Below are 24,769 nucleotides of genomic sequence, written 5' to 3'. Positions count from 1 at the left end.
GACTTGGGCGGGTAACATACTAATGTCCACAGCAAGAGACAAGCAGTCGGGGTCAGGCCGAGGCCCAGAGTTGGCTACCGAGGCCATTCACTTAAGCTTTTTTAAGGCCACTAGCCCATGAAGTGTGATTTATTCACTCAGCAGATATTTACTGTCTACTCTGTTCCGAGCCCTAGGAGTACAAAGGTGAATGGTGCCCCTGATTTTCTGGAAAAGCTCCAGCTGCAGAAAGCCAGGCCAGCGCCAGGGGTCCGCAGGAGGCCCTGGGGATGGCCGCCTGGTAATGTGTGCCCGGCCCTCCCTGCCTTGCAGGCTGCTGCTCTGCTTCATGTGCTGCACCACGCTGCTGTCCATGTGGCTGTCCAACACGTCCACCACGGCCATGGTCATGCCCATCGTGGAGGCCGTGCTGCAGGAGCTGGTCGGCGCCGAGGAGGAGCAGCTCGTCGCCAGCAACTCCAGCTCCGAAGAGGCAGAGCCCATGAGTACAGTTTGCTGGAGTCCCCCCCACCCTTGACTTCTACCCTCCTCTGCCAATGCTCCCCAATGTGGTGCCACTGCCAGGACCCCCTTACTTGTGTCCCTCCCAATCTTCTGCTACTTCCCTGCCTTCCCCTCCAGCCCACGCCAGCTCTGGTAACTGAAGCCACCTTGTGCCAATCCCCCCCAATCCCAGCTCCTCCTCCTCACTTGCAGCAGCCACCTCTGCTCCTTTCCGCTAAATGCTCAAGGGGTGTGACAAGCCCATGCTCCTTTCTCTTTGAGCCCCAGCCCTGAGCCCCTGCCCTGCAGGGCCAGCTCCAGCCCCCCACATCTCACTTCCTGCTGTCCTTTGTGCTGCAGATCTTGATGTAAACAACAGCCAACCCTCTCTGGAACTCATCTTTGTCAATGAAGAGTGAGTATGACGGCCCCCCTCCCAGACAGAGTCCTGCAGGCCCCCTGCAGAGGTCAGGAATGCTGGGCTCAGCCCCTAAAACAGAGGGGTGTCTTGCCATCCCACCCCCTTCACCGGCCTGATTTCCCCTCCAAACCTGAGAGCCACTTGCCAAGATCTTGAGCACAACCTTAACCACAGGGTATCGCAGAGATGACTAAAGAGAAAAAGACAATACCAGATATGAGAGGGGGTATGAATTATCCATGCAGCTACCCACTAGCATTGCGCTCCACTGATGTCCCTCTTAGGAGAATACATTAACTGCAATATACCGACATCATGGATGTCTCTGGAGACCTCAGAGAATCACAAAGCATTTTATGGCTGTTAGCTAAGGTCTTCCTAGCTCTGTATCTTGTTAGATATGGCAAAAGAAAATGAGCTAACAGGTGGGCGATGAGAAGACAGTCAATAAGAGAAGCAGCAGCTAGGACAGGAGAAATAAAGTCATGAATACGGATGTGAGGTCGGTCCACTAACATCTGATTCCTTTTGGAGATCTGGCACCGATAAGGAATCTTCCAGGTCTATCCCACGGTGAATATTCCACTTTAAATGTTGGATTTGAATTAGAGCTCAGCCTTCCAATGTGCCCTTGTTGTGCAAAATACAGAACTCAGTTGAGCGTATCAGCAGATGGAAGGGGGTGGACACACGCAGCGCCATCAGGAAATAGCTCTAAAGTGTGACCCTTGACATCTCGGGCAAATCCCTGAGATCTTCTGTTCCTTTCAAATATTAGGACGATCGTAGTTTCAGACATTCCGCAGTCAGTCCAGACTCGTATCCAAGCTTCAATCTCTGCCCCATCTCCTCCCTGCTCACAGCTACCCCTGTCGGCCTGGGTCTGCAGAGTAGGAGGAAAAAGCCAGTGGGGGCAAGAGTTGACAAGTGCCTTCTCTCTCCCCTCCCCGCAACTTCATCTGCTGCTTCGGACCTGCTCCAGGGTTAGGGCAGAGGCTTCAGGGTGCAGATAAGATAAAGGGCTGCAGGTGTTGTAGGGTGGGGTTCCTGCCCTCCCTGAAATTCAGATGCCAGCTCTTTCACTGGTCAGGCACCTACCTTCAGGGTCTTTGGGGTGTCCCCTTGGGGCTGCCTCTGCATAGCCCCAGGCCTGCTGGTGGGAGATAAGCAGGTGTGTCCCCCACCTGACTCCTCCACTGCTCTGTGATCTGAGGCTCAATCTCACAGCCCCTCGGGAGCTGCCTCTGCCTCTGCCTCATGGGCAAAACTGTTCAAGATGGCCCAGCTACCTTTGCGTTTGCCACGCCCACCCGGGCCTCAGTGCCCTGGAGAACGGGCAGTGGCTCCTCCCACTGCAGCGGGGCTGTTCCCCTCACATGGGCCTCGTGGGCAGCACCTCACTGGCCTCCTGCTTTAGTTCTTTTCCCCATGAATCTATGTATCTCCAAACCCCAAAGCCAAAGCTCATGTTGTCCCTGGAGCTCTGTCCGAGGGTGTGGGAGCAGGGCTGTCTGCGTGTGAGGAGGCCAGTCTCCCCCTCGGCTGCCTGCCCGCCCCACCTGACTTGGGGGGGGGGGAAGGGAAACATCCCAACACTACGCCCCTGCAGACAGCTCTCTCTCCAAAGAATCTTCCTGCTGAACCCCATTAACAGCTTGTCCTTTCCCTGACGTAGCCTAGAGATGGGTGATGCCACAGGACCCCGAGTCCTGGGGGGGTGTCCAGCACCTCTCCTTTGTCTTTATGGCGGGTGGCTCCAAGCGCCCACTGTCCCCAGCATTAAGACCAGTGGAAACAGCCGTTTGCTCCTCAGCGTCAGTCAGTCCTGAGACAGTTAAAGCCTCGCCTTCCTCTTTACTCAGGCAAAGGCTGGGGCACAACAGGTGTGTGTGTCGGGGGGGGGGGGGGGGACTCAGTTGACTGTCCTTGCTGATCAGAAACCCCTTGCTCTCACCAGCCCCTCACCAGTGCAACCCTCCACTTTACAAGTTTCTCTTTCTAGAGAGTGACCCTCACCGGCTCAGGGGCCCAGGCACCCCAAGCAGACAGTCTGGCCGGGGTGGCACCAGCACCAGCGCCCTGGTGCCCCCGGGGAGTTAGAAACACTCATTGGGGAACTTCCTGTTGTGTCAGTGCACCAGGGACCTGTGAGGAAAGTCCGTATTCCAGAGCTGGCCCCAGTCACGTCAGCTGCAGGGTGGGTCAGTATCCCCGCGAAGGGAATGGTGCCCCGGCCTGGGGAAACAGCAAGCTCCTGCCCCCCACATCCTGACAGTGTCTCCAGAAGGCGAGGGCGAGAGAGGCTTCTTTGTAGCCTAGAAAATCGGAGACTAGAGAGGTCGCTTAAACCCACACTCAACACACCCATCTCACGAAGTCTGGGCCTTTGCTTTGTTCCAGCACCTCGACTGCGGACCTCACTTCTCTGATGCAGAACAAGGTATGGCCTGGGGCTTCTGCAGAGGTCACTGGAAAGCCCTCAAGATAACTCAGGGGCAGAGACCCCAGCAGCCACGCTGGACCCCAGTGTGTTTTCAGGAGCTACTGTGGGGGTTTCCCTTTAAAAAGGCACACATTTATAGGGGAAAGCAGTTACTTGCTCACCCTTGGGCCTCCAAAACTGGTTTCCTATTTCTTACATCAATTCCAACGGATGGGACTCTGATCGGCCCAAACTGTGAACTTTGTTATGGTGAGATTTTTTTTTTATTTCATTTTCTTCATATTAAAGGAAAGTGAGGGGCTCTTCTTAGCTTTTTATAAAGTTACAGAAGCCCAAGCTCTCCTGTATGGGCAGAGCCATGTGCAGCCAAGTTTTGAAATGGGGTGCCTGTGGGTTGGATGGGGACCTGTGGGACGGAGGCCTAGCGGGGTATCCTGTGAGGATGAGTCGGCTCTTCCTGACAGGTGACGTCCTTTGTCCCCACAGAACCTGAACGGCGTGCCCGCTATCACCAGCCCTGGCAAGACAGCAGGCCCCCCAGGCAAGACGCAGCACCTGTCTCAGGTACGGGAATGGCGCCTCCCACCTGAAATACTTCCCAGGGGACACTGGTCGTGAGGGCCCCGGGCCAGCGAGCTGTCACCAGGCCCCTTCTCCCCAGCAGGTCTGGGGCTGCGTGTGCCCGGGGGATAAAACATCCAGGTCGCTGTTGACTTTGGAAGTCACCCACTGCCTAAGCCCCATGTCTTCAACCGTGAAACTGGGGGTTGGGTGGTCTGGATCACAGGTGTTCAGACTGATGCTCACAGGTGCTTCAGGAGCACTGCGGATATTTTACTTCCATGTCCCAAGAATGTTAAGGCAAATGCTTTTCAGTGCAAATAAGGAACTTCCCTGGTACTATTCCACTGAAACAAAATGCAGAGATAAAAAGGATCTTGAAATGAGTGTGAAATAACAGCTGTCACTTATAACCCTTGATTTTCAAATGTTTATGTTCATCAAAACCATTCCCGTGGTTTAGTGCCCACCAGCAGCAGCACGAATGACGGGCACCATTTATCTAACACATATTCTCTGGCTAACACTGTGCTAAGCACTTTCTCTGGTCTCGCCTCTGTGAGGCAGTGATTTTGAACTCCATTTTTGAAGCTGAAGCAGAGAAATAAAATCACACACCCAAGGCCTGGGAGCTAGTGAGGGGGGCACCCCCATCCAAATCCAAGTCCCTCTGCCCACGCGTGTGACTCAGTTGTTTAACTGGCAGAGGTGTGCTAATTAAACGCTACATTGATATGTTAAGTACTGAGTCAAAGTCATCAGAAAAAAGGATCATGGGGCCTCTCTGGTGGCGCAAGGGGTTAAGCAATGCACTATGAAGCAATCCGCAGCCTCTGCAGCACAAATTCGATCCCCGGCCCTCCAGGGAGCAACCCATATGGCGAGGCAGACCTCTCCTGTCTTGCCCGCTGCTCCCTTCAGCAGTGTATTTCAGTCAGTCTGCCTGTTTTGTTCCCCGCTCTCTGGTGGATCCTCTCACCCCCCGCATCTCTGGCCTGTGCCCAGCTCTTGTATGCATAAATAAATAAGTCTTAAAAAAAAAAAAAAGAAAAGAAAAAAGGATCATGGAAGCCACTGAATCAGAGATTCTATATCAGGTCACTTCCAGCTCTGATGATCTATCTGGAAGATTTGGAAGGGCCCAGACTGGCCTGAGCCCTCCTGGAAGACTGGCCAGGGGTTAAGGGCTTGGAGAAATGTGGCAAGGTGGCCTGTCCCCATGGTTTTCCTGCAACCTACCTGGCCTAGTGGCCTCCACTCCAAGCCATTCTTAACTCCAGTGAAGACTCACAAAGGGGTGGCCAGGCCTGGAAGGACGGATGGACACTTGCTCCTTTAGTGCACTTGAGACTAGAGGTCAGCAGCCTCTGACCCTGAAAGGCCATCACCTGGACTAAGCAGCCCCTGAGAGGACCACAGCAAGGTGGAAGCTGGTGTGCAGGAGGGAGGAGAAGGCAGCAGGAAGAATGGAGAAAAGAGTAAAGAAGGACAGGAGAGAAGCACACAGCCTGCCCCTGCCCGGTGGCAGCTGGATTCTTCCGCGACCCACGCTTGCCTTGCGGTCATCTCCCCCAGGGGACTGTCATCCACCTGCACATGGCACGGCCATCCCTGGGGGTAGTCACACATGCAGTGGGGAGCGACCAGTTTTACTAGACTTCAAGTGAAAAACAGAGCATGTCAATACCAATAAAAATGTCAGTAACAGAAATACCAGCTTAGTGATCCCTGGGTGCCAGGTTGTGTGTCCTCAGAGCCTTTTCATCTCTTTGCTTCTTCTTCACAACTCCCTGGCCGAGAAAAGGCTACTTTACCCACTTTATAGATGAAACCGTGGCTGGGAGGGGCTGCCCGGTCTGTCAGATGGAAGCCCTGAGATTGGGGTTTGTCGCTCTGACTCCCAAGCTCAAAGCCTGGCCGTGGGCCCTGGGCACCCAGAGTCGCGTGTTTTGCGCGGCACAGCCGGGCTGGGGTGAGATTCACTGTTTCCCTTGGCAGGAAAAGGCCCGTGTCCCGGCCCCCCGCCCCAGGAACCAGGAACTCGGCAGAAAGTACAAGTCCCAGCACGACCAGATGATCTGCAAGTGCCTCTCCCTGAGCATATCTTACGCCGCCACCATCGGGGGACTGACCACCATCATCGGCACCTCCACCAGCCTCATTTTCCTGGAACATTTCAACAAGTGAGTGATTGGCAGGCGACTGGAATGGACGACTCGTCTGCTGTGACTCAAGGACTGGGAGCTAAGGAGGCAGCAAGAAATGGGACTGGAACAGCGAGATGTGACCAGAGGAGGACTCAGGGAGCGCCCCCAGGCTACAGGAGGAAATGCCTCCACCCAGAGGGGACAGTGGGGGCGCGGGCCTGGGCAGGAGCTGGAGCACCCCAGATGCAGAAGGCTTCCCAGACAAGCACAACAGTGTGTAGGAGGGTCCGAGGCGGGAGGCAGACAGATGAAAGGAAATGGCAGAGGGCAAATGGCCGCCAGGAAGGGAGGTGGGCAGGTCACGGAGGGCCCACAAGGCCCCGTAAGGAATCGGGACTTCACCCAGGGCCTGGGGCGCAGCTGAAGAACTTTAAGCAGGGAGTGAGGTGAGCAGGCTTAAGGTTTCGAAACTCAGGCTGGATGAAATATCGGAGAATGGTCTGGAAAGAAGCGAGTAGCAGGACAATTCAGGACACAGCTGCAGGGGCGGGGGACAGAGCTGGTGGCGGCCTGACACCCGCGGCGGCGGGAGGAGAAAGGGTCAGCACGGAGAGATGAGAGCAGACTTGACAGGATTCGGGAGAACATGAGGGCGGGAGGAGGAGGAAGAGGAGGAGGAAGAGGCAGGAGGAGGAGAAAAGGAGGGAGGAGGGAAGAGGGAGGAGGAAGAGGAGGGAGGAGGGAGGAAGAAGAGGAGGGAGGAGGAAGAGGAGGGAGGAGGGAGGAGGAGAGGAGGAGGAGGAAGAAGGAGGAGAAGAGGAGGAGGGAGGGAGGGAGGAGGACGAGGAGGGAGAAAGGAGGAGGAGGAAGCCCAATGGCAGTTTAAGGTCTAACGAGCCTGGCCCTGCGCGTCACGGAGTCCTCACAACTTGTAACTCCGTCCTGGCTTCCAAGTTTCTGCACTTTAATTTCTGGTTGGCTTTGTGACTGGAAAATTAATTTATGCAAATGAAGAGCAGTAGCCGGGGAGGGGAGGAGCACTCTCCTGGGTGCAACACTTGGTGAGCGCCGCTGTAACTGCTCAGACGCCTGTTTTAGCTCATTTCATCACTCTCGGCTGGGCTCGGAACAGTCGCAGCTGTCAAACAAGGGAGCGCTAGGGAATGTTTTGCTTGTTAGCACCCTCTCTCTGCCCTGCCGGGTGTCTTCTTAAGGAGCATTTAGCTCAGTGCCCCTGAAACTCCACAGAGAAATCCACCCTTTTCGGATCATTGACCTGGTTCTCTCCTCTCCAGCCAGTATCCAGCCGCAGAGGTGGTCAACTTTGGCACCTGGTTCCTCTTCAGCTTCCCCATCTCCCTCATCATGCTGGTGGTCAGCTGGTTCTGGATGCACTGGCTGTTCCTGGGCTGCAAGTGAGTCCTGGGGCCCTGCCAGCCAGACCCGAGGCTCTCCTGTCATCCAGGGCCAGGGCCAGGCCTCAGGGCAGCTGCCTCGTGCGAGACATCCCGGAGAAGGCAGTGCAGCCAGGCTCGCCTGTTGTAGGCTCCTCTTACACACGTGAGCTCTGCTTTTCATAAGTTCTGCAAAGAAACGGTCCTTATCCCGGTACCTGGCTGGAGGAACTGTTGGATGTGAAAAGCCTGCACTGGGGAGTGTTCACTGTACTTTCCTGGCTCTCAGAACAGAGTGATTTGAACTCTAAGCAGAGGTTGCCTTACGCTTCATTTTACATGAGTGATTTGACATGAGTGATTTGACTTAGTGGGTGTCCAGCACATGCACATGTCCCTCAAGGCCACAAGGCAGACATTCCTCTGCCATCTTATTTCTAATATTAATCCACTTAGTATGCCTTTTCTTCATAACCATCAGTCTACCCAAATTTGATCAGTTTTATACACACAAGGAAGATACATAGGATGTTTTGCTACTAGTCAGTAGAGCCTAATTCTCCCACTGGTCAGAGAATGTTCTATGAGCTTTTTTTTTTTTTTTTTTTTAACTCAGAAGCAGTAGTCAAATCAGTGTTAGCTGTATACTTCTATCCAGTTGCCAAGAGAAATACAACACCCACAACCACCCTGCATGAGTCCCATGTCTAGACAGTTGAACCCACAAACACCTGAGTGTGTGCAACACACAAACATATCAGCCTCTGAACACGTATACATCACTTTGAGTCTCACTTATGTGAAAGGCAAGTGTGTAGAAACAACCCCCCCCCCCAGCACTTGCACAAGACCACTTGCACTTCACACCAGTACACCACAGATATGCCCAGAGGGATTTCCCAGCAGGCGTGGGGAATGAAGGCTGGTGAAGGGCTCTGTAGTGGCAGGTGAAAGTTACACAGTCGGTGGGGTCAGAGGGACAGAGCATGTGGGTGGAGAGGAGCAAAGTGACCACAGCAAGTCAGCTGTTTGATACTTGCTGAATATTTGATCTTCTTTGGGCCTCACAAGTCTGTTTTCTTTATTCTTCTACCCATTCTCCCTTCTCAGCTTTAGAGAGACCTGCTCTCTGAGCAAGAAGAAGAAGACCAAAAGGGAAGAAGTCTCAGAGAAGAGGATCCAAGAGGAATATGAGAAGCTGGGAGACATTAGGTACGAATCAGCCATTCATGCTCTTCTCTGCTCCAGAGAACGCGGCAAGTCAAGCGGGCAGAGCCAGCCTCGCTGGAGCCCAGGCGCCAGAGCCCGGCTGGCCCAGATTCCAGGTGGAATCTTTGCTACATTCAAAGTGCAAGACACAGCCATGGCCCGGGGTGGAGCTGGTAGGTGGGGCAGCCGGAGAAAGAACTCGGGAGACAGTACAGCTGCCCTCTTGAGAAGGGCTGAATTCCCTCTAAAGTCAGCAGCCCACATTGCTAAAGGGGCCACAACAGCTCCAGTGGGCCCTGGGTGGGCGCTGGCGGCATTGTGGGGACTGTCAGGCAGGAACATACAGATCAAAGCCTCCAGTCTGAGAAACCCTCCCAATACTCGGTAGCTTCCCCACAGAGAGCCCGCATCGTTAACAGCATTTCTCCAGGCCTCCCTGGTGGAGCAGGGGGTTAAGCACCATACTATGAGGCAATCCACAGCCTCTGTAGTGCGAGTTCGATTCCTGGCCGGCCAGGGAGCAACCCACATGGCGCAGCAGACCTCTCCTGTCTCGCCCGCTGCTCCCCTCAGCACTCTACTTCAGTCAGTCTGCCTGTTCTGTTCCCTGCTCTGTCTCTGGTGAATCCTCTCACTCACCCCCCCTGCATCTCTGGCCTGTGCCCCAGCTCTTGTATGCATAAATGGATAAATCTTTTTTAAAAAAATCATTTCTCCTATAACTGGCACGTGCAGTTCTGGCTGCGTGAAAGGGTTCAGGGCTAAACTGTTTTTTAAAACTTTGGTTTATACAGGAATACATATTCATTGTAGAACATTTAGAAAACAGAGGAAAGTAGGGCCTTCCTGGTGGCACAGCGGTTGAGCGCTGGGCTGCGAAGCTGCCCACAGCCTCAGCAGCACCGGTTCGATCCCCGGCCGCCGGCGAGGGTCCCACATAGCGCGCAGACCTCTCCTGCCACCCGCTGCTCCCCTCAGCAGTGTACTTTGTCAGTCTGCCTGTTCTACTCTCTGCTCTGGCTCTGGTGAAGTCTCTCACCGTCCACGCCTCTGACTGTACCCAGTGCTTGTATAAATAAATAAATAAATCTAAAAAAAAAAAAAAAAGAGGAAAGTATAAAGAAAAAATTAAAATTGGCTTCTATTCCTAGCATCCCAGTACTAACTGTTAATAACTAATAACATGATGTGCTCTTCCATGTTTTTTGAGGTTAAACTTATGTGTGGTTTTATAGAATTCAGTCCACACCGTACACTAGGTATCCTGCCTCTGTCCACTTAGCATTAGACTGTCTGTAGATCCTGGGGTCATTCCCTCTGCTGGGGAAGCATCACTATTAGCTGTGTCTCATGTGAAGCCACAGTTACATGGAAACGCACTCAATGTCATGGACTGTCAATGACATGCAAGTCGTTTCCATTTCGTCGTGCCCAACTGTTTAATAGGCAATGGTTCCACGTGCATTTCTGGTTATTTTCTTAGCTGAGAGGAATGATCCTGGTATTTGAAAACTGCCTCAGAAAGGCGGCCCCACCCGCTTACCCACAGCAGGATTTGTGGTGCCCGTTTTGCCGCCTTCTCCTTGCAGGCGGCGTTCTCTTTCCCTCCTCCTCCAAGCGTCTCCAGTAAACATGGGTGATGTCACACTTTCTGGCATCATCTCTGCCCTCCTCCCACCTCACCACCTGCCCTTCACAGGGGCTAAGCCGTCGCCGAGTTTCATGGCCCTGGTATCAGAGCCCTGAACACAGGAGCCTCCCGGAGCAAAGTGGAAAAGTAATGCCCGGAGGCCGTTCTGTTTTCTTTTAGTTACCCTGAGATGGTCACTGGATTCTTCTTCATCCTGATGACCGTGCTGTGGTTTACCCGGGAGCCTGGCTTTGTTCCTGGCTGGGATTCTTTCTTTGAAAAGTGAGTGATCGGAGTCCTCCTCAACAACCCTGTCACCCACACTCTTCAGACAGTTGCCCGGGTGTCCCCTCCTAGACTCTTAAGAACCCCAGAAATACTTCGTTCCTGGGAAGGCCCCCCTTGGAGGGAAGCTGCAGTGTGGTGTTGGGAAGAAGACAGTCTTCGGAGTCCCGGTAGGGGGCTGGGGCTGGTGCTGCCACCTGCCAGATTTGTCTCCACCTTGGTCTCGTTACCAAAGCTCTTAGAACCTGTTATTTCACAGCTTGTCATGGGAGTTAAGGGAGAAAATGGCTATAAAATAAAATGCCAATCATGAAGAAACCGTGGCCACGGAGTGGCCAAGGCCTGTGGCAGGGAAGGCTCCTGTCCCACTCAGTACATTCCCAAGGGCTCCCCATTTGAGGATGACACACTTGGAGGTGTTCTCGAGGAAGGTCGACTCATCCTTTTCGAGTCTCTTTTCTCTAAATAATTCCTGACCATTCCTTCCAATGGGCCTGTGCGTTACTCTGAGACCTCTACCCCAGCCAGGCCCTGCCTTCTGACATCAAGCGCTGCCCAGAATTCCTCCAGGGGAGAGCATGGCGGCTACTGCCAGGAGTCAGGTTGACAGCCCATCTGAACTAGGTCTTGGAAAGAGGCAGCGTCTTCCGACAGACTGCCCCAGACTTTGTGCTGCCCCCCGGACCCCCAGACCTCCACCTCCAGCCCTGCTTGTCTCTTTGCTAGGAAAGGCTACCGCACGGACGCCACGGTCTCTGTCTTCCTTGGCTTCCTCCTCTTCCTGATTCCAGCCAAGAAGCCTTGCTTTGGGAAAAAGAAAGATGGTGAGAGGTCAAGAGGGGAGGCTGGGGCTGGCTCTGGTCAATCCTCAAGTTATTATTTTTGGAAGGAGCTCTTCTGACTCCCCGCAAAATAGCAGAGCTGTCTCCCAACTCACCCGGAGCATGATGGGCCCCTGGCCCCATGGATCCGCCTGTTAGGATTCTGCTGCTCAAGCTCACTGTCTGCCGGCACCGCAGGGGAGAACCAGGAGTCCTCACTGGGGATGGAGCCCATCATCACGTGGAAGGACTTCCAGAAGACCATGCCCTGGGAGATTGTCATTCTGGTGGGAGGAGGCTATGCTCTGGCTTCTGGCAGCAAGGTAACCCTTGGATTCTTCTTACCGGGCTTTTTTCCAGTCACCCTGACTACCAAGTCACTCCAGCCCTGGGAGGGAAGACTGAGAGGCACTGGCAGAGGGAAATGTTCACCCAAGTCACAAGGAAGCCAGGATGGGAATCCCGCCCCACTCTGGCCTCTAAGTTAGCGCCACTGGGATCAGAGAGGCAGGTGAGCCGCGCCACCGTCACGGCGCAGGGCGCTCGCATCTCATTCACAGACCAGCACAACCACAAGCAAATGAAATGCTCCCCCATTCCCTGACTGGGAGGATTGCGATGAGCATGCTTAAAGAGGGCTGGTGGGAAGTAGATGAATTTTCTAGTCAACCCTTTCCAAAATAGAAAACCACCCTAACAGCGAACCAGATCAAGAGTCACAGTTTCTCCTTCCCTCAGTGCATTAACCCATTCTAAACATGGCTCACCTTTGGCCACTCAGGGGTGGTGGCCAGTGCTACCTGCGTCACTGATGTGAAGCTCACAGAATCCTACACTAGGAAGGACACAGAATCCCATCTCCTGCCCAGTGAGATTTCCCTCCACAGGGAACATAAAAACAAAGAACAGTTCCTTTGCCTTTAGCTCAGGCCTTCTGGATGTCTTCCGATGTCGGTTCTGGCCCTGCTCTCTGGAACCCTCACCTAGGTAATAATTATTAAAATAGACCCAGGCCTCCCTGGTAGTGCAGGGGTTAAAGTCTCATGCGATCAAGCTATCAGCATCCACTGCAATACGAATTTGATCCCCAGCCAGGAAGCTGACCCATGGCGCAGCAGACCTCTCCTGTCTTGCCTGCTGCTCCCCTCAGCAGTGTATTTCAGTCAATTCGCCTGTTCTGCTCCCCACTCTGTCTCTGGTGAATTCCCTCACCCCCACTCCAAGTCTGGTCTACACATCAGTTCTTGTATGCATAAATAAATAAAAATAAATCTTTTAAAAATAATAAAAATAGATCCTTCTAGATCAATTTTTTTAAATGAAACTCCCTAGTTCCTTGAGTCATTCCTTGTAGAAATAGCGCCCCCTCGGGTCCTCCCCGGTGGCGCAGTGGTTGAGCGCTGGGTTGCAAAGCTGCCCGCAGCCTCTGCAGCGCCGGTTTGATCCCCGGCTGCTCCCCGGCCACCGGAGGAGGGTCCCGCATGGCGCGCAGACCTCTCCTGCCGCCCGCTGCTCCCCTCAGCAGTGTACTTCGGTCCTTCTGCCTGCTCTGCTCCCCGCTCCGGCTCTGGTGAATTCTCTCACCTCCCGCGCTTCTGACTGTACCCAGTGCTTGCATAAATAAATCAATCTTTAAAAAAAAAAAAAAAAAAAGAATGCAATGTAGTTGCAGTTCATTATTAAAAAAAAGAAAAGAAAAGAAATAGCGCCCCCTCACCATGCTGGTCTAGCTCCCCAGAACTCATTAGTTTGCCCTTGGTCTTATGCACACGTGGCCCAGAGGTGGAATGTCTACTACAGAGTAGTCATAGTAATCAAATGCCTTCTCTCATCTATGAGCCAAGCACCAGAAGTATTTTTATGGAAAGTTTTACAAGGCTTCACTGGCACACATGTCAACATTTATAGTGAAATTGCAGTCAAATAAACCTCTCATTTATTAACTATTATTAACCATTATTAAGTTCACTCAATCCGGCATATACACTGTCAGTATTTCTAATTCCGAGTTCAGGATATCATATTTACCTTTACTGATTTTCAGTTGTTTCTTCTGGCCCATAGTATCCTTTTTATTTTAACCAAAATTACTGTCAAACCATTACAGCTCTGGAAGGGAACTACAGATAGTGTAGTTGTTTTTTCTATAAAACCTAGTGACTCTACCAACTTTAGTAATTCAGGAACAATATATGTGATTCCTACTGAGTTTCATAAAATTTCAGAGTGCTTGGCTTTAATGAGGAAAAGCCAGTGTAAAAGGTTTTCATGTTGAGAATTTAAAAATTTACCTTTGTTGTTTTTTCTAAGTTTGCAGGCTAATTCATAAGTTTATTTCAAATTATACTATAAATAGTCCTAGAAAACAAATAGTTGCCAAGAAGTCATTAGTTAGGTTACCCTCTACTACTCACAAGTGATAAACTGAAATTGATTTCCTTAACTACTCTTGGCAATCTACGGAAAGAGAATTCTTGATCCGATGCACAGAACGAAAGCATTAGAAGCTGGGGAAAGAGTTATGAGACAGAAGTTGAGGGGCGGCTCTTCCCAAAGTTCTCCAACCCCTGCCAGCCATCCAGGCAAAGTCTTCGAAGGGTGACAGCATTTCAGGTGCATGGCTCTCCATGCGTGATGGCGGCCAAGAAACCCTAAGACTGAATGTTATGCAACCACAAAAAAAGAATGTTCTGGGCTACAAAAATGATTTACTCATAGAAGTCAAGAATGCTGCTGGGTCCAGTCTCCCAGTCCCGCCACAATCTTGACCTCCTGGAGTCTAAGAGAATGTCCGTTTCCACCTTTCTTCTTACTGTGCCACCTTCTCTGCCTGCAGAGCTCTGGCCTCTCCACATGGATTGGGCACCAGATGTTGTCCCTGAGCAGCCTCCCGCCGTGGGCGGTCACCCTGCTGGCATGCATCCTGGTGTCCATTGTCACAGAGTTTGTGAGCAATCCAGCCACCATCACCATCTTCCTGCCCATCCTGTGCAGCCTGGTGAGTTCAGCGGAGTCCCAGGGGTCCAGGTGGATGCCCCAGGGGAGCAGCACTATGGCTGCGTGTTCTCCTGGACATTGCCACAGTCGTCACTGATGGGTATTCAAACCAGAGTTTGAAAAATTAAGTTGATAAGTAAATAGCTATATTACAAACCACAGCAAGGGTTCTAGAAACCCTTTCCAAAACACTAGGTCAGGGTAGGGGCAGCCTGAATAGAAATAAGGATAGGGTAACTTGCAGCCCTAGGGTTCCAGTTCCCTAGAATCATCAGTTCCCTACAATCATCCAGTTCCCTACAATCTACCTTTCTCTCCTGACATAAAACCCAACAACAGAGCTGGAGAAATAACTACAGAAAATGGAGGCAAAATGCTTCCCAAAGTACACTTGGATGCAAAGCTCACGCCCACTGCTGTCATTACCGCCTCCACACAATTCCACTGTCTAGGAGGTTCTAAGAACTGAGAGCAAGGCCAGCCTCGATCTCCCTCCTCAGAGTATGAGTGGACTAGGCGGGGAGCAGCAGCAGGGTCTTGGCCTGGCTAAGCAGCCGCGAAGGTACCACGCCAGGCACACCACTGCACTGGACTCAGAATGTGAACAGGAACCTGGGAAAGGGAAGCATCTCCCCAGTCCCAACAAAATGAACCCCCTGCTCCCCCAAATCACTTTCTTTGTTCACTGCTCCTCCCCCAACTTCTCCCTGCCACCAGCTGGTGTGAGTGTGGGAGCTCGCGGAGTTACACCTTGACAACACTGGGAGCAAGACCATGGCGGGTTCAAGTTCACTACATCAAGCAACACTTCAGTGCTGGATCCCACGGATGAGGGATTCCTTACACTTCAATGAAAGCAGCTTATTCGTGAGATTAGTGTTTGAAGAAAGAATTTCTCAGCTAATGAAAAAAATCTTAACATCACTTCCTTAGATTAGTACCAACAAGTAAGAAACCCCTTCTAGGAAGTAACTCAAAAGCCCACGTGTCCATGGGGAGTGAGTGAGCTGTGAGGCTCCATCTGACCTGGAAGCACTGGATGTCCCGAAGGGCAGTGATTTCACTCCCCAGCTCAGGTGTCCAGCCGAGGTTAGCCAACACCACGCCATCCCTCAGCATGTTTATGAGGTAAAGCACAGGGAATGCAAGTCCAGTGTCAACGCTAATGTTTCTGTGAATTCTCTCTTCTCCTAGTCTGAAACGCTGCACATTAATCCACTCTACACCCTGATCCCAGTCACCATGTGCATCTCCTTTGCAGTGATGCTGCCTGTGGGCAACCCCCCCAACGCCATCGTCTTCAGCTACGGGCACTGCCAGATCAAAGACATGGTGAGTTGTAGGCGCCCGCCTCCTGCCGGGCCAGCCACCAGGACAGGGAGGACCGGCTCCACTGCCTTCTGAATTTTACTCTTTTGGATGGTGTCCCTGGCCTGCAGCACCCAGTCTGCTGTGGCAGAAAGAATGGTACTGGTGAAAATGGTTTGGGTTGGTCCATAAGCACCGAAAATAGCAATTACATGACCCTCTCAACGCTCAACCTTCCAAACCTCTCTGGGAGGCAGGCGGTACATGCACAGACACGGCTCCCACAGACACACACGTGGCCCGGCTTGCACGTCGCTGCCTCAGTTTCTCCATTGGACCGGTGGGGATACTCATTCAAAAAGCTAATGGTTTATTCACAGAAGGTGAAGTATAGAAATTGTAGAAACCTAGGCTGAATGATTTTGTAAGGACAAGACTCACAAAATCCTCCTGAACTACCCCTTGGCCGGGAGTCCCAGACGCAGCCATGGCTTCCGCCCGAGTCCATTTCTTTCTTTTCAGCGGGGCTCATAAAAGATCACTTTGAAGAGCTGTTTTACTGGTTGTGGTGCTGGGTATACACACCCTCTGCTCCTCACCTTACACTCTTAGCTCTGCTTTTTAATCTTCAGGACTGATTGGGGGCTGAGAGAAGGATGAAAAATCACAACACAAATTGCTGCAGCCTGGGTAAAATCGGCTCCATTCACTTTGCTGAGGGGCGAAAATTTTTTTCACAAGAGCCCAAACTCACCCTCCGCAGCCCTCTAAGTCGCCAGTAGAGAAAGGAAGAAAGAGCCTCAGGCTGGTAGTGGACATTCAGATCCTTTCTACCGTTCAAATGCTTGTCCAAGTCACTGCAGTACTTCAGGGAAGGGGAGTCAGTCACCCCACTCCCCCTTGGTATCGTACAGTTTGCTTATACTGAGCTTTACCTCCATCTCCTGTCCCCCCGCTTCCTGTGCAGGAAGTCTCCAATATTCCCTCCCAGTCTTCTAGAGGCATCGCGTGACAAGTGAGCTGGCCCTGGGTCCTACCCCGGCGGGGGCACTGACTTGAGACTGCGGTGTCCTCTCCTGCTAAGTGGGGAGGTTCACACCAGATGTTCTATGTGGTCCGGCTCGTCTCCAAATTCGGCTCCTGTAGAACCTGTTCCCTCCACGCATACAAGGGTGGTTCTCCACACCCAAAGCCCAAGGAGACCGGGATGATTAATAAGCCCAGGATTTGGCCAGAAAGCAGAGAGGGGTCGTGTCTAGTCATTGGTTTGGAACGACTGCCTAGTGTTCGCTTCTCCCTAGCCACTGCATCCGGCCAGTGGGCTTTGCTGACTCACTGGTGGGATGCACCCACCCTCACGTACATTTTCCACCTGGCCCTAGCTCTGCATCCCGTCCTCCCTCATACATCCCCCTCAGCCTGCGTGTGTCAATGCTATGGCAGAAATGGAAGAGGTGACATTCCCTCAGAAGAAAGCAGCAAAGCTAGCATGCTTGTATCACTTTTCTGAGGGGCTGAGCAGAGGCAGTCGACCTGTTCCCCCAGGTGAACCCAAGGCCCACACTTCCGTAACTGTTCCTTGAAAAACCAGGTAACAGTGTCAAAAGCTTCACAGAACACAGCATTCCAGACACACACACACATCTTCCCCGTATTTGTGAGCACATTAAAGTTTCTGAGACTTTCTTCCTTTAGAGAGATCTGGCTAGTTTAACACATTCCCTTATCATGCAGCCATCGACACCTATTTTAGCATAACTCTTCTACCATCCCAAGACCCGATGTTCCAAGTACACATCTTATAGGCCTGGACCGCTCGCTACAAGAGCAGATGACTCTAATCGCATTCCCAAGCCCTCCCTGCCTTTCCCGTCCTTCAGTTTGATGTCACCCTACAAGGAGACACTAGAGAATGCCAGGCAATGACAGGAACAAATGGGCACAGGCAGGTGGGCATGAGCCCGTCAGGGGTGAAGCTTAGATGGGGGCAGGTGAGGGGGGAGTAGTTGGGGAGCACTTTGGGATCCAGGCTGCTGCTTACTCAGGGTGACTAGGGTGTGCTGGTTTGTCCCACAGGTGAAAGCTGGCTTGGGGGTCAATGTCATTGGCCTGGTAATAGTGATGGTGGCCATCAATACATGGGGAGTGAGCCTCTTCCACCTGGACACTTTTCCGGCCTGGGCCAAGGTCAGTAACATCACCGATCGAGCCTAACACAAACGGGCAACCGGCCAAAGGAACTGCCAGCGCCCAGCGGAACTGGACTCACCAGAAGCACATAAGCCCCACCAGAACATTCTGCCACCTACCACTTCAAGTGAAGCACAGAAGCCTCCAGCGACCAAAATCACCTTTACATGTGTCTTCTCTGCCCTCTTTCCTTTGCCTTTCTTTAGCTCAAGAAAACCTAAAATCTTTCTCACTTCCTTTAGTCTCCCCAGTCAATTCTTTCTGAAGGCAGAAAGAGAAACCTTAGTTGCCCCTCAGAAGCTGGCTAGCCTCACAAATTGACTAGCCCCAGTAGGTGTGATGTTATTCTGAGTATCATAGTCCTTTCTTAGGAGGAGCAGAAATCCAAATGATCCTACCTATGCACAGATAGTAAAACCAGTGACATCTCCCCTTTTGGGAGAAAAATCTCACCCAGAATTTGAGACCTAACATTAGCTGCTTTCTCTTATGTCTTCTATCTTAAGTTCTCTCCACAAAAGGCGATTCTCAGTGTGTCCTCTTTGTGGCAATCGGTACTTTTTAATCACTGCTCTGATTCCTTTTTAAGCATTTCCCTTCTGTGGCTTCTCTTTACCTTGACACCAAGTTCCTGTAAAGAAACAGTGTTCCCTTTTGGAAAGGGTCTGGTGCTGTTCTCTTTGTCAAAGGAAAAGGAAGTAGAGAAAGAAGACACATTGAGATTCGTATCTCTTTCTTCTCTTCATTCATCGTTATCAAGACCACTATATTGGTTAAGTGTTGGGAGGGAGAAAAAACTTTCTTACCTGTCTTATTAAGGAGCCCAGCACTATAATTAAGACTCCAGCGCTAGTCATGATACTCGACTGGCTTTCTTCTAGATGTAATGGGTAGTTCATTTCTGAGAAGATAAAGTACAGAAGGTCCAAACATATCAGTCACCTTCTACAAGTCAGTGGGAGGTGGGGAGATGTCTTCTGTGTCTTGAAGACTCCAGCAAATACACAGTAATCTGTAACCGCCCAATAAATGTTTTCAGAAAATCACCTTGGAAATCAAGGTCTCCTTCCTCCTAAGGCCCACGCCACCTTTGCCCTGGCTGTGTGTCTGGACAGAGCTCCAGACCCGTCTGTGTGCCAGTATCCCACATTTCTGGCTTTCCCTATCAGTTACTCACTAAGTACATCTCACAGGGAAAGGAGTACCCCAGGGCTATTACACTCTTTTAGTTGATTCTAAGTTACTATTGATAGCATGTACAGTTTTCCCACAATAATTTATCAATAAAATCACTCTTAGTTTTCTCAGTACCTGAGAGTTGTGAAGTCTCTTTTCTGACGGTCAAAACGCGCATGCTCCCATCACAGCGCATGCCTGACCAGGTTAACCAGAAGATTAAACTCTGCCCTGACAATTAGTTTCAACCACATTATCTGGCCACTACAGAAGTAAACACCTAAGGAGCCGCAGTGAAATACCAGGATTAGACACACCCAGCTGGTTTTCTCATGCAGCTGCAGGTACTTTGCTTCAAATGGTTCAGAGTCCAGGTGTTACTCCTAGTGTCAGGGCAGGCAAGTTTTCGGAGGCCTGATCTGACAGAACATAGGCACAAAGCCTCTAAGCCAGACAAAAGACAAAGGCACAGATGACTCGGAGTAGAAGTAAGTAAAAAGAAAGAAAAGTTGACTTTGAATGAAGTGGATTTAAGATTATTGACCCTTCTTCAGGTATTTGAGAACCTGACTCACTCCCAAAGGGAAAGCAATCAACTGCCCACTGCAGTTGCTGCCAGGCGCTCCGAGGAGACAACACACCAGTGAGCCAAGTAAAAAGAGCATTTGAGCATTTGGTCTACTGACTTCTGAAGGACCACAATGTTCTTTCCCGAAACCAGAGATTCGGGCCAAACAAGTGGCTTATGGCAATGCTACGTAGTGTCAGCTCTGACTAACAACTCCTTGTCATCGAAAATTCACCCTATTGAACAATAACTAATAGTCTTTGTCGCCTCATGTGTGTTGCAAACTTAATCTGATTTTTATCTTCTAATAACACAAGACTGTATGGATGGGAACGCTGTAAATGATCATCATCTCACAGATGATGAAACAGAAACAAAGACGTGTATTTGGTGTAGTTGTCTCATTCACAAATCAATTACAGTCCACCATCCATATCTGCAGATTCCGCTTCCTTTCTTCAACCACAGGTGGACTGAAAATACGTACTACGCAGTTAGGCCTAGGTTTGTCTGTACTGAACATAATGGGCTTTTTTGTCATTATTCTCTAATAATACAGTATAGTGACTATTTATATAGCATTTACATTGCATTAGGTCTCATAAGTCAGCCAGAGGTCACATAAAGTATATGGGAGGATGTGGCAGGTGATATGCAAACATGACACCATTTTATGTAAAGGATTTGAGCATCTGTGAATTTTGGGATCTACAGGGCGTGGGGGTGAGGGGCAGTTTCCTGAAACTAATCCCCTGGGGATACCAAGGGACAACTGTGTATATCAAATTTACTCAAAGTAACCTCTGAAAATCCTTTACATCAAGCACAGGGTATGCAATCTTCCCTAGGAGCATTTCCATGACACAAAGACTCCTAATCTTCATTTGAACCAAATAGAGTATCTGGCTTTATTCTTGGGGACCACATTAGAAAAAGTCTGTCTTAAAGACCAGAATCACTCCGGGTATGGCAGGATGCCCGAACCACGGAGGCACTGCTCTGCACAACTAGCTCACCCCGGAGTTGCTGTCACTGAAGAAATGCTGAGTCCAACTGACTTGCATAGCTCACAAGGCACCATTTCTGATCCCCATCCTGTACAACTGTACACGTAGACTGACGCAGTCACACTTCTTACCCCAGAAGCAATGATGCAAGCAGGCCCAGGACTCAAGTTTTGCAATGTCCCACTCCATGCCACTTTCAACTGAATCTCTGTTCTGCTTGTTTCTTTCTAGAGCCGTAGAAAACACGGCACTGAGTAGGTCTTCAGAACATCACTAAGCATGTTGCATTCTGATTTAGGGAAGGTATAACTGAACCTCTGAAAAGCTAAGTGTCACAAACTCCCTATTTAAGAGCAGGCAAGCTCTCAAAATATTTTCCCTTCACCACCTCCCCCTCCTTCCTTGCCACAAGGCCCTTATAGTCAGTAGGGAAAAAAGAACCATTCATCTATATAAGAAATGGAAATGCAATATGCAATATGAGAAATTAAGAAAAGCTTCATATGCTCCAGTAAAGTATATGGTGTTCCTTCAGGAGAAGCAACAGAAAGAGCATTAAAAATGTAGGAGACCATGGCAAAAAAACAAACATCAGCATAGACAGTGTCTAGGGAGTGAACAGTTCAGTAGAAATAGAAACATCTCACACATACATTCGCTCTATGGACCCAGAGGCAGAGAGAACCAGAAGCAGTATGTCTTTTAACTTTCATCTAGTCACACAAATGGAAAGTGAGTAAATGAGTTAGGGGAAAAAAGGAATTTACAGTTGATCTTGGAACAATGTGGAGGTTGGAGGTTTTGACTCCACAGTCAAAAACCCACTTTTAACTCCCCCCAAATTTAACTACTGATAGCCTGCTGTTGACCAGAAGTCTGGCCAATTACACAAACTGTTGATTAACAGGTATTTTGTTTGGTATATGTATTACATACTGTATTCTTTTTTTTTTTTTTTAAGATTTATTTATTTATACAAGAACCAGGGTACAGGCCAGCTGCATGGGAGGGTGAGAGGATTCACCAGTGACAGAGCGGGAAACAGAACAAGCAGACTGATGAAATACACTGCTGAGGGGAGCTGCGGGCGAGACAAGAGAGGTCTGCTCGCCATGTGGGTTGCCCTGAGGCCAGCGGGGATCGAACCGGCACTACAGAGGCTGCGGACAGCTTCACAGTGTGGTGCTCAACTGCCTGCGCCACCAGGGAGGCCCTATATACTATGTTCTTGAAGCTAAAGAAAATTGTAAGGGAATACATTTACAGTACTGATCAATACCATAATTTTACATCATCTGTTTGTAAGAAAATCTGTATGTAAGTGGACTCCCACGGTTCCAACCCATGTTGTTCAAGGGTCAACTGTAAATTGTTCTGTTAAATCAAAAAGACACCTATGTAATGGCATAGAACACCAAATCAGAAGTCTAAAGATGTCAATAGGTAACTTCAACTTCTATAAAATAGTCTCCTGACAATTTTAAATAAGGTTGTTTTGGTTTCTTCTGTTTTTTTTGTGAGAGGTGGTTAGTTTAAGGATAAGCTTTTCAAGGTTAATGCATTTATTAAGTTCCCAACGTCAGTCCTGAAGTCTTTTTTTTTTTTTTGCACATGTGAGTAATTCAGTAATTTTGAGCAATCCTCCTTTTATGGTTAGGTGTGGAAATTTTCTTGAATCACATCAATGGTTTCCAAACATTTTTAAGGAAAAAAAACAGACATACTTGTAGTTCTTTCCATTTCTCCACTGATTTGTGAGGCAAAGGTCCCTACAAAACACCACAGGACGTAACTTTCAGTGCCTTGATTACAATCACCAAAACTCCTGGCCACATTGTGAATTTCCACATATACCCTAAAAGCTCTGACGGTCCTGAGTTCTGCCAAAAGATCTGTACAGATTATCTTGCCCAAGAATTCTATGCCCCTTTTCACTGCTACAAGGATCTAAAACTAAGAGTATCTGGAGTGACCACGAGACAGCAGGGATTCACTGCACAGCAGTTTACCTGGGAAGGTAAACACAGATCTATTTGCTATATGGCCCCCACAGTAATAATGGTCCATCAGCGAGGTTACATCACTCCTGGGGAAACCCTAAATCCAAATGAATTTTGTTCACATGGTGTAATATAGAGACCTAAGATCTAAGTGGCCTTCACCAAAGCAGCCACGCTGGGAGACCACCAAATAACAAAGGTCACATGTCTGGTGACAAGAAATTCCTCCTTGAAAACAGTTTTAACCTTGTAGCATTTTAAATACCCTCAAGGATGGTACACCTTTATCCTTCCAGGCTGCAGTTCAATCTAACAATTCAGTAAATCAAATCTTGTGAAACAGGTGGCATGAACAAGAGGAATACTATAGGTTTTCATAACAACCAAGAGAGTGACCACATAACAATGATAAATTTTGCAAGGTTTATGAACTGGTTCCAAAAGCGACTGCAGAAAAAAGTATTCTGACCAAAAGCAGCATGTTTGGACCAATAATTGGAATTTATTGGCAATTTGCAAAGCACTGTGCAACACATCACTTACAGCCTCTCAACTGTTCCTCACGGAAGCCTAGAGGTAGGTATTGCATCCACATCTTAGACAACAGTTTCAGAAAAAATAAGTCCCTTGCCCATGATCATACCAGTAATTTGATACTAATCCTTCTCGCACTCCAAGACAACATGACAGGGATTAAAACTCATCTTCCCATATGAAGGGTCCATGTTTTTAAAGAGAAGCAGAATCACTTTCTCTCATTACTACATAGGCCATCAGTGTTATCACCGTCTAAAAAGGTGATTTTTCTAACAAAGCTGTTTCTCTAAATCATTCTCCAGTTTACTGATACTGAAAAAAATGTCTTCAGAAATGATGTTATCAGTAAAGTTGTCCAACAAGCCTCTAAAACTAAACACCCAATGAAAGGGGACTTTATCTGTCATGCAAATTACACTCTTAGAAGTTTAGGTTATAGTTACACCCTGCATAGAAATGTATTAACAGCAGGTTCAAGTTTGTTACTATCCTGTAATTACGAAAGATAGGAAACAACCTAAATAATCATTAGTGGATTAAATAATTTATGGTATAACCATTTAATAGAAGCAGCCAAAATCCACTTATACAGCTAAAAAGGGGAAGAGGTGCCTGTTCCTTAAATACTGACATGGAATGACCCCAGATACAAAAAAAGAAAACAGCAAGGAACAAACTCTCTGTACAGTTTATCAGTTTATAAAAAACCCCATGCACATGTGTGTTTTAGGCACAGAATCTTTCTCTAAAGTATACAGGAAAATGCTGACAGTGTCTGCCTCCAGAAAGGAAACGAGGAGCTCGAAGGACAGGCGTGGAAGAGCCCATCTAGTCTAAATCACTTTTGTATCTTGACCCATGAAAACTGTGGTGTATTCAAACTTTTTTGAATTAAAAAAAAAAAATGGACTGATTATACATTTGACAAACTGCAAGAGTAACTTCTGCAGGGGAAAAAAGCATAAATTTTAGAGAGAAGCAGAAATTCTCCTTCTTGTGATGCTGATTTTATTATACAATTGGGCCAAACTTCTTGTGAGAATCATTGTAGTTATAATGTAAATGCTTTTATATTTTTTTGTAAATGCTTTTTTAAATATGAAAAAGCATAAAATTTCCTTTTACAAACTTCTTGTCATTTATCCATCATGTAATATCAATGTACATGTAATACCTTAAAGAAAGCCTGATTATTCTGAGAGAAAAGAGATCAAATTCACCATTAAGGAAAAACAGGCCTATTAGACTATGAATTTTACTCAGGACAAAGACCATTATTTTACAAATTTTAAAATTTCCTAGTTGGTGACAGAGTTCTTGGAATCGAGTTTCTCAATTAATGAAAAGCAAATGGAATACTGGTTAAATTAACATAATTTAGTACCAGATGTTTAGACCCTATTTTAATTGCTAATCTGTGAAATCAGTATTTATCTCTGATCAGCTATACAAAAACGCCTTAATTTTTCTTTTGAAAAAAGGTAATAGAAATTCCACAGAATAAGGGCGAGACAACTGCTTAAAGGTCAAGTTTACTGATCTAGCACCAGAGCTCCAGTCTGAGAATCTCACAGGCGGCCGGGAGGATGGGA

At 49.0% G+C, this 24,769-nt stretch overlaps 1 protein-coding gene across 1 annotated transcript in view; it reads left to right on the top strand.

The window, feature by feature from the left end:
• The window catches only part of SLC13A4 (solute carrier family 13 member 4), a gene marked incomplete at both ends in the record, with an annotated part of 31,489 nt that extends 13,576 nt beyond the window's left edge, over positions 1 to 17,913 (top strand). Inside the window, 13 exons of the mRNA XM_084230387.1 lie at positions 313 to 485; positions 844 to 898; positions 3,305 to 3,344; positions 3,834 to 3,911; positions 5,907 to 6,091; positions 7,351 to 7,470; positions 8,560 to 8,661; positions 10,469 to 10,570; positions 11,300 to 11,397; positions 11,593 to 11,717; positions 14,231 to 14,392; positions 15,586 to 15,723; positions 17,776 to 17,913. Coding sequence (XP_084086513.1) covers positions 313 to 485; positions 844 to 898; positions 3,305 to 3,344; positions 3,834 to 3,911; positions 5,907 to 6,091; positions 7,351 to 7,470; positions 8,560 to 8,661; positions 10,469 to 10,570; positions 11,300 to 11,397; positions 11,593 to 11,717; positions 14,231 to 14,392; positions 15,586 to 15,723; positions 17,776 to 17,913 — 1,516 coding nt within the window. The remainder of the gene's footprint in view (positions 1 to 312; positions 486 to 843; positions 899 to 3,304; positions 3,345 to 3,833; positions 3,912 to 5,906; positions 6,092 to 7,350; positions 7,471 to 8,559; positions 8,662 to 10,468; positions 10,571 to 11,299; positions 11,398 to 11,592; positions 11,718 to 14,230; positions 14,393 to 15,585; positions 15,724 to 17,775) is intronic.
• Between the last annotated feature and the right edge of the window lie 6,856 nt (positions 17,914 to 24,769).

This window comes from Talpa europaea (assembly GCF_964194135.1).
Source record: "Talpa europaea genome assembly, chromosome: 3".
NCBI lineage: Eukaryota > Metazoa > Chordata > Mammalia > Eulipotyphla > Talpidae > Talpa > Talpa europaea.
This window is presented reverse-complemented; position numbering and strand designations above follow the sequence as displayed.